Source organism: Mastomys coucha, unplaced genomic scaffold, assembly GCF_008632895.1.
Source record: "Mastomys coucha isolate ucsf_1 unplaced genomic scaffold, UCSF_Mcou_1 pScaffold9, whole genome shotgun sequence".
NCBI lineage: Eukaryota > Metazoa > Chordata > Mammalia > Rodentia > Muridae > Mastomys > Mastomys coucha.
In genome coordinates, this window is record NW_022196915.1 from 108,691,955 (window position 1) to 108,704,601 (window position 12,647).

A 12,647-nucleotide genomic window follows, 5' to 3' on the forward strand; every position below is an offset into this window, starting at 1 on the left:
ATATATATATATATATATATATATATATATCTTAGTTATGGTTTTAAACCTTCAGTGAACCTGTGGAGCTGAGACAGATGATGGATGTTTAGCCAGATAATTACTCCTAATGGATATGCATATAAACATTCTCTGTTATAAACTTTTATTTCAATTTATGATTTGATTTTCTGTGTGAACTTTTGATGAACTTTTTAACAAGTGAACTATGGTCTGAGGACAAAGAGTCAGAACTGGGGGACTGATGTGAGAGGAACAGAGTTTAGAAGAACTGAGCTGAGAGACGAACTGAGCTGAGGAGAAGTTTTTAGACAGAATACTTTTTAGATTAGAAGGAGAATGCAGAGTGGAATAACTTAGAAACTATAGGTAACATAAAATAGTAAGAGAGCAATGTGTAGAATGCAGAGGGAAAGAGGAAAAAAGAAGGTGATGTAGAGAGCAGAAGGAGCAGGCAGGCTTCTCCTTACCATGAGACAGAACAGGTCCCATGGAAAGAACAAGGCAGGCTTAGTCTTATTAAAAGAAACAAAGCTTTTTTCTTACAAACATGGGTTTATTTCATTTGGCACTAAAAGGGTAGAAGCCTTTTCTTTCTATGTAATAAAGATTGGTGCTCCATTTTTCATCCAAAATGAGTGAGTTCTTTCTGCACCTGTGCTTGGTCTTTTGCTCCATATGCATATGTAAGTATGGATGTGTGTGTAAGTATACAATTATGAGAATATATGGATGTGTGTGTGTAAGTATGTAATTATGAGAATGCATGCAAGTTGAGCCCAACTGGGTATGAATGAAAATGTATAAATGAACAAATGAGCATGTATGAATCTATATATGAACTTATGTGAGATTATGCATATTCACTTATGTAAAAGTTTTTCTTCCTGTGAGTGCTATTCTCTTCTCCTGGTTCAATAAATCTTTATTGTTCCAAACTTCCCTCTAGCCTGACAAGCAAGAGGCATCTGGACAATAGGGAAAAGGCTCTAGCAATCAATCCTTTACTTAATCTCCTTCTGTTTTAGGATGAAGTGATAAGGGCCACAGACTGCAGTTTCTGGCCTCAGAGGACCACAGAAGGCAGGTCAGCTACAATAGCATAGTAACTTAGATAAGTAAACTTTTCATTATACAGCAACCCTAAATTTCTCATAAGACGAAGTCTTACCCTCCGCCTATGCTTTTCCCCCTCTGCTGCCAAACCTGGTCCACGATTACATGGATTAGGAGTCAAACTCTGACTCCCAGAAATGTGTTATCATGGACAGGATGAGTGACATGCCTAAGAGACAAAAGATTGTGTGGGTGCTGTCACTGTGGGTGCTATACACTGTGGAGCTTCTGTATACTGTGTGTACTGTACATTATGGGGGCACTGTCTATGTGGAGTGTTGTACATTGTGGGGTGCTGTACATTGTGAGTTGCTGTATATTAATAGGGGTGCTGTACATTGTGTGGTATTGTACACTGTGTGAGTGTTGTACATTGTGGGGCATTGTACATTGTGGGTGTGCTGTATATATGTGTGCTGTACATTGTGGTTTCTCTACACTGTGGGGTGCTGTACATTGTGTGTGCTATACATTGTAGGAGTGCTGTACACTGTGGGGGTGCTAAATACTGTGCTGTACATTGTGGGGTACAATATATTGTGGGGAGTGCCATACATGTGGATTGAACAAAGCAGTACATGAAACCCTAATATTTGTTTCTATGAATGTGACACAATCTTGCCTGGAACTAAGATTTAGAAGGTGGACTTGGTTAAGAAGAGATCATGCTGAAGTAGAACCTGGGTCTCACAGGACCATTGTGAAGGATAAGCACCTTATATCCTTGCTTCCAATGATGATCCATGGGGTCAATTTGGCATGGAGTGTCTCTCCCTATCCTGTGTACATTTCCTTTATTTCTATTTTTAAATACCATTTTGTAAAATTTTGTAATCTTTGACTCAGAAAAATTCCCCAATGTTGACTGTCTCTAATACACACACACACACACACACACACACACACACGCATGCACACACACTTTAAATTAGAATATATGGTGTTCCATGCAATATAAAAGAATCATGTTGTATTTGTTTTATTCTTGAATAAAAATCACTAACACCATAGTTATGTAGCTTCTAAGTAAATTCTACATACTTTGCTATTGATATGAACAATTTTTCATTGTGATTAACCATCAGAAATGGCTTAAACACAATCAAGAGAAGTGTCATTAAAGACTCAATACAATGCAAAGATTATTCACCAACTGAAAGAAGCTGTCTACTTTAAGAATTTAGCTTAACAGTTTTATAAGCAGACTGGATATCAGATAGGCACAATTGCTCATGCTTGTAAATGATACCAAGTTAGCTAAGACTGTGTGGCAAAATAGAATACAAAGGGATACATGTGGATAAACTTAATTTTAATTGGGGTTCTTGTGAGGTTTATTTTACTAAATAGGACATTTAATTTGACAAGTATAATAAAATTTGAATGTGTACATAGACTGGGTCCCATGAAGAGGCATGCCAAACTTCTACTGAACATAGCCAAATAGTCCCAGAGCCATGCATTCTGAATGACCTTGTGTATGCTCTTCTACCACATCAAAAGACTGTTGACATGAGGTCAATATTTCCACCTTACAAGATCTATGTAATCACGAGCTTTTCTATTTTGTCTCTTTGTTTTCAGAATAACGACTCTGAGAATTATTAATGAATAAATGCCTAGGCCACAGATTTGGCTAGTTTTCTGACTAGTTCATAACATATACATCCCACTTATTCTACTATATCTGCCACAGGGTTGGTTATCTTTCTTCAATTTTATGCTTCCATCTTCTTCCTATAGGCTCCCATCTTTCTCCTATTCTTGGCTCTTTCCCAGAATCCTATCTCTTTCTGCTTGATGTTCTACATTCTATTTATTGCCTCAGCTAATAGGCTATCAGCTTTTAATTGACAAGTGATACTTCCATACAGCACATAAGGGATTCTCTCTACACATCTATAATATCAGATATTAAGACACAGTGCTATTATCTTGAGTATGAGGAATGTACTCTCCACAACACATCAAAATTTTGCTTAACTTCCAAAGCCCAGTTTAAGGTCAAAGAAGTGTTACATCTTACACTATAAACTATACTCCTCTATACAAGGTGACAAACATTGGCAAATGAAAATCTCAGCAACTTCTATCAAATCAGCTTGAGTTTGAAATCTGAACATTTTTGGGTCAAGTATTTTATGTGTTATAAACTTAGACTTGTTTAATGTACAGTCAACAAAAATATTAGCGTGATTTCTGAAATCAGACTTAGTAAAGCCTGTGCTCATAACCATTTAAACAGCATCACCTAAAGCAAAATGATGATTGAAAACAGAGAGGACTGAGACAATTTTGTAAAGATGTGGCTTTTCTTTTTTCCATAATGGAGTCAAATTTTTTAATTAATTAAAAAATATTCACACTTTGAAATTTATGCTAATTCCATGGTAATATTTAATATATTTATAAAAGAAATCCCAGTGTACCATTTAGTGATGTCTCATAAGAGTTCATTTGGGGATTTGATGTTAGGCATTATAAAGTCATTATAAAGTACAGTTAAATAGAAATACTATATTTTTACTGTCAGTTATTAGAATTCCTTTCATTTCTCTATGTCTCTGTAAATTCACTTAATATTTGTACATATAAAAGTTTCATTGAAATAAAATCATCATATTCTTTCTGAAGAATAATATTACTCCCAGCAACTGTCAGATACATATATTTGATTTTTATCATACCACTGTCTTGAAGCAACAACCCCTTGGGTTGCTTACAAGTCTTTGTTAACATAGACCCTTCCTCGGTAAAACCATCTGAATCTCACCAGATGTTGTTGATCCCTCAGGCCATGGTACTTGTGACTGCGGCAAATGCAAGTGTGATGTGGGATGGTCTGGGGAAGCTTGCCAGTACCCAACCAAGTGTGAACTTTCCAAAAAAATCAGCAACCAGATGTGCAGGAACTCTCAAGATGTCATCTGCTCCAATGCAGGTAAGAACTACATCCCTGGAGAGTTCATTACAATAACAAAGACTTTTATTTTAATGAAATTTTATAGTCATGTAGAAATGGTGAACATCTGAATGAAACTACTTAATCATAGAAATTTTAAAAGTGACATTTAGGTAAGTCAATAAGGAAAGAACACCATGCTGCTGAGACTTGCAGGTCTGATATTCTCCAGTTGTTTCTAATGCTACCTTTCAGCAAGATATTCACCAGAAATAAAACTGGAGGATGCTTTGTGTAAACGCAGAACCATGATGTTGAATGCTGGACTAAGACATATACCTGACTTAATTATTGTAATTAGAGTTCAAGAATGCTTTGAATTTACACCTTAGCAGCAAATGGAGCCTAAAATTTTAATGTAATGGAAGTTTCAGATATTGCTTATGGACTTCATTGAGGATTTAGGAACAGCAAAGTGTATTTATGTGTGTGTATGTGTGTAAGTGTGTGTGTGTTGACAAAATATTTGTATATTTCATAGGAGTCATTTAGAAATCTTGCTTAGGAGTTACAGGGAAGCTATTAAAGTAATTAGCAAAATCACATAAAACATAATAGTTACAGTTTAGACTACAATGGTAGTTAGGTACTATAATTGTAATTGAATAGCTTCAGCAAATGTCCACATAGAGCCTCTAAGGCACTTTTCTCAACCATATTGAATCTACCCATCCAAAGGAAAGTGCTAAAATTTCAGTCTCGTGTTGTGCCTTGGAGGTTCAGCTTCAATTGTTTTGATATTCAGTTTGAACTCATTTTGTTTTTGTTTGTTTGTTTGTTGTTTTTTAGTTTTGGTTTTGTGATTTATTTTTCAGTGACTATAAGTGTATGAGTCATATTCATTCATGTTGTTAGAGAGTTATTTGGTATCAATTCACCTTTTTGTTCTCTTTCTTTTCTTCTACATCAGCAAGAGAAGGAGCAAGTCAAACTAGTCAAGAAGCTCTGTGTTTTCACAAAGTCAAGAGAGGTGTTTTCAGTAACCCCACAGTGAGCCAACAAATCCACATAACAGGATATGGAGAGCAGCTGTTTATCTCTTGTGTTTTGTTACTTGTTAGTTTGAGTTTTGAAGCTATCTGGTTAGTCAGTTCCAGAGATACAAGATTTGTTCCACCTGGTAAAGGAAAATATTTGACAATTTAGACATATACCCCACCCTGAAGCTTGCATTATTGCTGGGTCTCTATTGTAATCAGCTAGGACTTTTTCTCAGTCTGATTTCAACATACTGCTTAGTATAGATTAAGCTCAGTCAGGGTGTTTCGCTAATGGAATCTGGACTGTATGCAGAGTGAGGGATGTTAGGATCTATCATGCCAGGGTGTGTTTAACACACTCTCTTCAATTCTTTGCTCACTATAGTCTTTCTCTCAGTAGGATTTCTCTTAATCACAATCACCTTCCAACACACATACACACGTACATATGTACACACACACATATACAGATAAAACACACATACAAACATATAAAAACACACACAAACATATACACACAGATATGTTATTGATTCTGAAGATTCATTCCTTAGTAAATGTGGCTTGGCACATTAATATTGCACAAAAGAGAAATATATAGACCTGTCTTTTCTCCTTTTTGAGAGAATGTCTTACTCTGTGGGTGGTCTGGAACTCACAATACTGTGGTTCTCAACCTTTCTAATGCTGTGGAACCTTTTATACAGTTTTTCATGTTGTAGTGACCCCCAAACCACAAAACTATTTCATTGCTACTTCATAACTGCAATTTTGCTACTGTTTTGAATTGTAATGTAAATATATGATATATGACCCCTATGGGGTTGTAACCCATGGCTTGAGAACCAATGGACTATGCAGACCAGGCTAGTTTCAGTTCCACAAGGATTAGCCTGCCTCTGTTTTGCAAGTGCTGGGGTTAAAGGTATGCATTAGCATGCCTGACACAGAATAGTCTTGATAAATGACAAATCATATTTGACAAAGTGTAAAATACAAGATATTTGTACCCTCTTTTGTAAGGTTGATAAATAATTTTATATAAAACATAGTTCTGGTCCCCTGTTTTCAACAAGTCAGTGATGTTCTTCATAACACCAACCCTTTTTCACTAGATCTAATTAGGGACAGGGCTATGTTGTCATCTCTCCTGTTTTCCCTTGCTTTCCCTATTTTCATAGTGAAATTTTGCACAACCACAAATAAAATCTCTACTATAGTCCTCCTTTATTTTATTTTATTTTATTTTATTTTATTTTTTTTGTGTGTTAATGTTGTTACTGCTATATTAGTTTTTTTTTTTTTTTTAAGGTAGAGTGTCACTATGTAGCTCAGGCTATCTTAGTTCTCCCTATATTCCAATTAGACTGAAACTTGGTACAGTCTTCCTGCCTCTGTCTCTATTGCTGAGAACACAATCATGGGCCACTATGCCTATAGTCCATTTATCTATTCTCTTCAATGAAATGTTGCTCAGATTGGACATCTGTGAAACTTCCCTATATCATCCATACATTTACTCATATGCTCTATTCTATATAACTTACATCTAAGATTGTTTCTTAAGAATTGTTCATAGATATAACTACATGAAATAAATGTAGAAAACGAAAAAGGATTTGGTTCTAATTCAAGTTCATCCACTCTTACCCAACCCTAACCAAGACTCAGGTTAGGGGGTCTATTCAAAGATATATTCATAAGTTGCTTGCTTCCTTAATCTCTTTTTAGAGTAGCCATGTGGTTCATTTGAAATATAATTGAGATTATTTATATTAGTTTGATTTTATTTTTAGGGTTTTTGTTAGCCTTTCTTCCCTTTATTACTAATGACTGTAATGTAGCTTATGACGAGAGGTCCAAAGTTAACACTTTGCAAAAGGCATACTTAAAGACTCATCACAGTCACACAGTCACACAGAGAATATATCTCATCTAGTAAGTGTCAGGTTTGTATGGAACTAACTTTGCTGCTTTGGGCTTACTCAAATTTATGTTTACTCATTGCCTTAAATGAATCTTGTGGTTTGCTTTGGTAATCTCAGTCTCATTCACACCTCCTTTAATAATAACTTCCCAACAAGGTTCAAGGCCAGACACTCAAAATTGTACTAGTCCCCTCAGTTGGCTAGTTTTATGTCATCTTGACACACTGGAATGGAGGAAACTCAATTGAGAAAATGCCTTCATAATGTCTGATTGTTAGGCATTTCCTTAATTAGCGATTGATAGGGGAGGGCCCAGCCCATTGTAGGTGTTGCTATCCTTGGACTGGTGGTCCTGGGCTCTGAAAGAAAGTAGGCTAAACAAGCCATGAGAAGCAACACAGTGAGCCTCCAGTTCCCTGCCTTGTTTGCTTTCCTGTGCTAACATTTTTGGGATAAACAAGTTATATGTATGTATAAACCAAATAAACCACTTTCTCCACAGCTTTTGTTCATGGTGTTTCATATCAGCAATAGAAACTCTAACTAAAATATCCCCTTTAGTAGTTTTGTCTCCTCTTAGAATTCGGTTGTATAGTAGTAGGTTGGATATAAAAGAGGGAGAGGAGGTAACCATTTGTGGAGCATAAACTGAAAGGCATGTTTAGAAGGAACTGAGAACAGAGAACTTCCAGAAGCTTCCTTTTTACTGGATCCAGAAAAATAACAATGTGCAGACCACAGCACATTAGAACAGAAGAAAGATTGGTGCTCAAGTCTGATAAGTCATCATAGAGAACCAGCTATGTTAGGCAGCAGGAAAACCAGAGCTAAAATAATCAAGTGCAAAGCTACCCATCCTGGAGTGTGATTGACTGGCAACCCAGAGTGAGAAGTAGGACGACACAGCAGGAACATAGGAGTCTGGCACCTTTGCTTGGGCTCCCATCTGCCATGACTTGGAGGATCAGATGTGATTTGTGCTGGATGGTGAGATAGGAAGTCTCAGAGCTGTTGTAAACTTTTCACTGTGGTGAGGAATAGGAATGGTTCACATGTGTGGATGGGAGTGAGCCTGCCAGTAGAACTCGTCAGTCATGGAAGTTGGATGCAGTGACAGTTCCTGCCCATCTTTCAGGAGGGAGAATGACTGTGTGTATTCATCTCCCACCATGCTATTCTCTTCTGCCAAACTGTGGCAGGCTCCTGATATTTCAAGAGATAATTTAAAATCCTTAGCCAATGTTCTTCATCTTTGCCATCTGCATTCCTCATAACCTTTCATCCAAACTCAAGTCAGACGCTTACCTAAACTATTATTTTCTACCATAATTTTCTACTCATTTTCCTCAACACCACAAATATTCATGGTATCTTAATTCATTTTTTGCCATTCTTTTCATTTATCAGCAATAAATTAAGGATTCTCTTCTTCCTAATATCTTTCCCCCTCATCTAACCAGTCTGAGGGTTATTTTTTTTGTGAAGAATTTTCCTTGAATCCATTATGAATGCCTTTCTGTTGTTTCTCCTTTTTGTTCTCTGATTTATTTAATTTTCTTTATTTTATTATTTCCTATAGTACTTTAACAATAGCATAATAGGTCATAAGAAAGTTTAATGACTAAATATGTGGGTGGTTGAGAGACAGAAAGAAGAGATGTGAAAGTAAAATAGAAAGGTGATAATGAGATAAAAAAAATGAAGCAGTTCCACAAATTATAGCATTATATTTCAAGTAAGATTATAACTTAAAATAGGTTACAGAAAAAAAATAACACAAGAAAATTATATTTCATATATGCCAGATTCACAGGAGTACCCTCAAGGTACAACAAAATCAAAACAACAAAATCAGATTTTGCAAAATCCCTTTCCTTTGTGATTTTGCTAGAGGAAGCCCTCTTATAGGTAACAGCAAATTACAGGTGATCTGAGTCACAGAAGCATGTAGAAGGTGTGAAAAATGAGAAGGTTTTCAGGGTCCATTGATAAAGGTGAGTCTGGAAGAATTATTTGGAATATGACTAATATACTAATGTTTAAGGAGAGATGAGGAAAAGTTCATGGTTTTCTGAAAGCCTCCTACGTACCAGGTACAGCAGTGTCTTCAGAGGTGAATTGCTCTTGGATTTGTCACTTGGCCTCATGGTTATCTTGGAACAGACCATGTGAACACATGGAATATGAGAATGAGACATAGAAGTGATCTCAAGGAAGGATTAAACCTGAATTTGACTGTAATTGTACCTGAATGCAAAGCCTATGTTCTTCCCTGTGTAACATGCACAGAATAACTACTATGCCATCACTCAAGCCAAATATCATTCTTGAAATTTTCCAATCCCCCTCCACCTTTTATACTCATCTGACCACTAAGTTCTGTTTCTGCTCTCAACAATCTTATCAAATATGTCTGTAATCTTTCAACTCTGTCATTGTTCATCTAGCCAGTACTGTTGTAAAGTAGCCTGTTTATTAACTTCTTAACACCCATTTTCCCAGTTTTATAGTTCACGTTCCACGTGATAACAAGAATTATCTAGTCTTGTGGTTATTTGATGAGAACTCAGATCATGGAGATCTTTATCATCAACTACACAATTACCAGAAAATTCTACATAGTAATTTTGTTCATTTGATACTAATTTTCAGACATATTGTATTTGTTCTTCTTCAACCACTGACTGAGGCTTTGCTTTTGTGTCTCATGTATGTATGTATGTATGTATGTATGTATGTATGCATGTATGTATTTTACTTAGCTTGGCTTTCAATCCTCAGACATGTCCTCAGGGTCTCTTTGACCTCTAGCTCTCAGCTAAGTTTCCTTGCTATGTGCTTTTGCAGTACTTTGCATTTCTTTATTTATTTTAGCACATTTATTTCTTATGAATGATTTTATTGCCTGTTGGAATTCCAGAATATTTGACCATTCTGTTAACTCATAAAGTTTTAGAATTTCATATGTCAATTACTATGAGGATCAATTAAAAATAGAGCAGGTAGACATCTGACTTGTTATAATTATTTGGATAAAATATTACTTTCAATAAAATCACTCTTGCAGGATATAGCCAACTCTCTAGTAAGGTGAACATGTGGTTTTTGGGAGGTCTAATATCTCCAGGACCTCTAACATTCTCTGAGCTGCCTTGAAAGTCTGTTGAGGTCCCTAAGAAAACTCACTTGTCCTGTAATCCTTAAAACAAGGATGTCAGCTAATGCTTAGATGTGACACTATCAGGTGTACATATATTTTTCATTGGCATTTTATTAATTATGGTTTTATTTAAATATTAATTTATAAATAGTATGTTTAAACATGTAGTAAAATGTTGAACTTGTGGGGAACATGAGCAGGATTCCCTCAGTCAGAAAGCTGAAAAGTGCTTTAGCTCTCTTTAAAATCAGGTCATCAGAAGATATTCATTCACAACTTACTTGAAAGATATATGTCAGGACCTCTATGTTTTGAGAGGGTTGCACTGATGTTCATTAAACTATCAAAGGTCAGCAGTAATAACTGTGAAGTACATATTATAATTCTCATACCATAATTATCTAAAAAATGAGTGGCTTCCCCTCAACCTTACAATAGCCACAGAAAAGTATAATTGTGACGTTAAATTGGTTTGAGTTCTCCACCCACTTGGAAGAAGTAGTGAAGAGCATTATTAATGATAATTTCCAGTGTGTAACATCTTTGCCTTTGTTTCTCTGCTTTAGGAACATGTCACTGTGGCAGGTGTAAGTGTGATAATTCAGATGGACATGGACTCATTTATGGTAAATTTTGTGAGTGTGATGATAGAGAATGCATAGATGATGAAACAGAAGAAGTATGTGGAGGTATGTATGCTAAGTGTGGAGTGTAAAAGTCCCTGTTTTTCACCCATTTTATTGTATGCTTTTCTTTACATAAACTTCAATTAAGAAGAGTTATATCAAGGCACTCAGAATATTCTAGAACTATTTAATAAATGCTAAACTATATTGTCTCCAGAGGAGGCCAACATTGCTGATGCAATAATCCAGCAGCATAACTCTGAAATAGTCCTGTCAGGATTTCATTTCTTCTGCTTACCTTAGCTACTATTATTTGGTGTTTTGTTTTGCTTTGTTTTTTGTTTTTTTGTTTTTTATCTTTTAACTGTTTTAATTGTATTTCGTTGCAAATCAAAGTCTTTAGATAACTCCATGCCTTAATGGGGACAGTGAAGTATGATAGCCTCCTCTACCTGTTGATGATACTCCTCTGACCTTTACTATGAATTAGCATCATTCAGTCATTTTTCCTCCTGCATTAATTCTTCACTGTTTCCTATTTCCAAGGACATATAACACATGCTTTACATGCAATCTTATATTTATGATACCTGGAAGAACCATTGTATCCATTTAATCACTGAGAACAGAGACATACCACCAATATTACAATATCACCAATATGCCCAGGATCATCCCACTGTATGGCCTAAACTTCTGTATCTAACATCTGTGTATAAACTTCAGTTTGAACCTGTGTTTGTAAAACATATCAAGTAAAAAGAGTTACATCCAGGCCTGCAGAGTATTCTAGAACTTTTTAATAAATGCGAAACTAGATTTTAGTTAGAAGTTTAGACACAGTCCCCAGACTTGTGTCTGGCAGACACTCAGACTGTGTTTCTGACTCTTCAACATTTACACTACGTGCCTGCCTTGGAGTTTCCAGTTCCCTGAGAAGCTTGCTTTCTCACCACCCATCCTAGAGTTTTCTTTCTACTTATCTATTGCCAAGCGCTTGCCCAGAAAGTTCATTTGTATACTTCATTGACATAAAGAAATGGCAATAGAGAGCAGTGAGAGTCATTTTGATTGAGTACACTTTTTTTTTCTCTTTCCAGAAAGATTCTAATCTAATTAATAAGTTCTGGCATATCCTAGCAAGATCAATGATACTAGGACTTAAAGGAATCAGAGAGCTATAGAAAGCCACCACAAACATGTAACAAATTGCCAGTTTCCCAATATCATTGTGGCTTCTAGTTAATCTTGTAGTGTAATTCAAGTGTTCTTATTTTATATTATTTTTAATTTAATTTAATTTTTAATTATTCACTTTATATCCTACTCACTGCCCCCTCCCAGTCACCTCTTCCCACAATCCTTACCCCATCTCCCCTCACTTTCTCCTCTGAGCAGGTAGGGGGCCCTTGTATATGCCCCAATTGGCATTTCTCTGACCAGAGATACCAGTGTCAAATAACACTGTGGCAGTGCTGTTGGTTAGAATCCTAGGGCTTTTCATGTGTTGTTCACATGAAAACAATCTCTTGAGAAAGGTGTCTTTAGTCTATCATTGATACTACACAGAAAAAGATTTTTCTCCATCAGTTTACACACACCATAGAAACTTATGTCTGTTGCCTGGCATATACATTGTATGAAGTTACATTTTATTTTAATAATCTTCTGCTGCCCCAATGTTTTTATTCTTACTCTTCATTTGAATTATTTTCACTGTCTTCATTAAAGTGTAGCTTTACATTAGTTTTTTTTTTCTAATTAACCTCCTATCTTTTTTTAAGTTGAAAATAGATCCTTCTCTCAAACAATATATCTGGACCCTACTTTCTCCTCCCTCTACCACTTCTAACTCCCCATCACTTCCCCTATCAC

General features: G+C 35.9%; 1 protein-coding gene across 1 annotated transcript in view; it reads left to right on the forward strand.

The window, feature by feature from the left end:
• Itgbl1 (integrin subunit beta like 1) overlaps nt 1–12,647 on the forward strand; it is a 266,884-nt gene that overhangs the window by 106,185 nt on the left and 148,052 nt on the right. The window contains exons 3-4 of the mRNA XM_031361717.1: nt 3,911–4,057; nt 10,713–10,835. Of these exons, the coding sequence (XP_031217577.1) occupies nt 3,911–4,057; nt 10,713–10,835 (270 nt within the window). The remainder of the gene's footprint in view (nt 1–3,910; nt 4,058–10,712; nt 10,836–12,647) is intronic.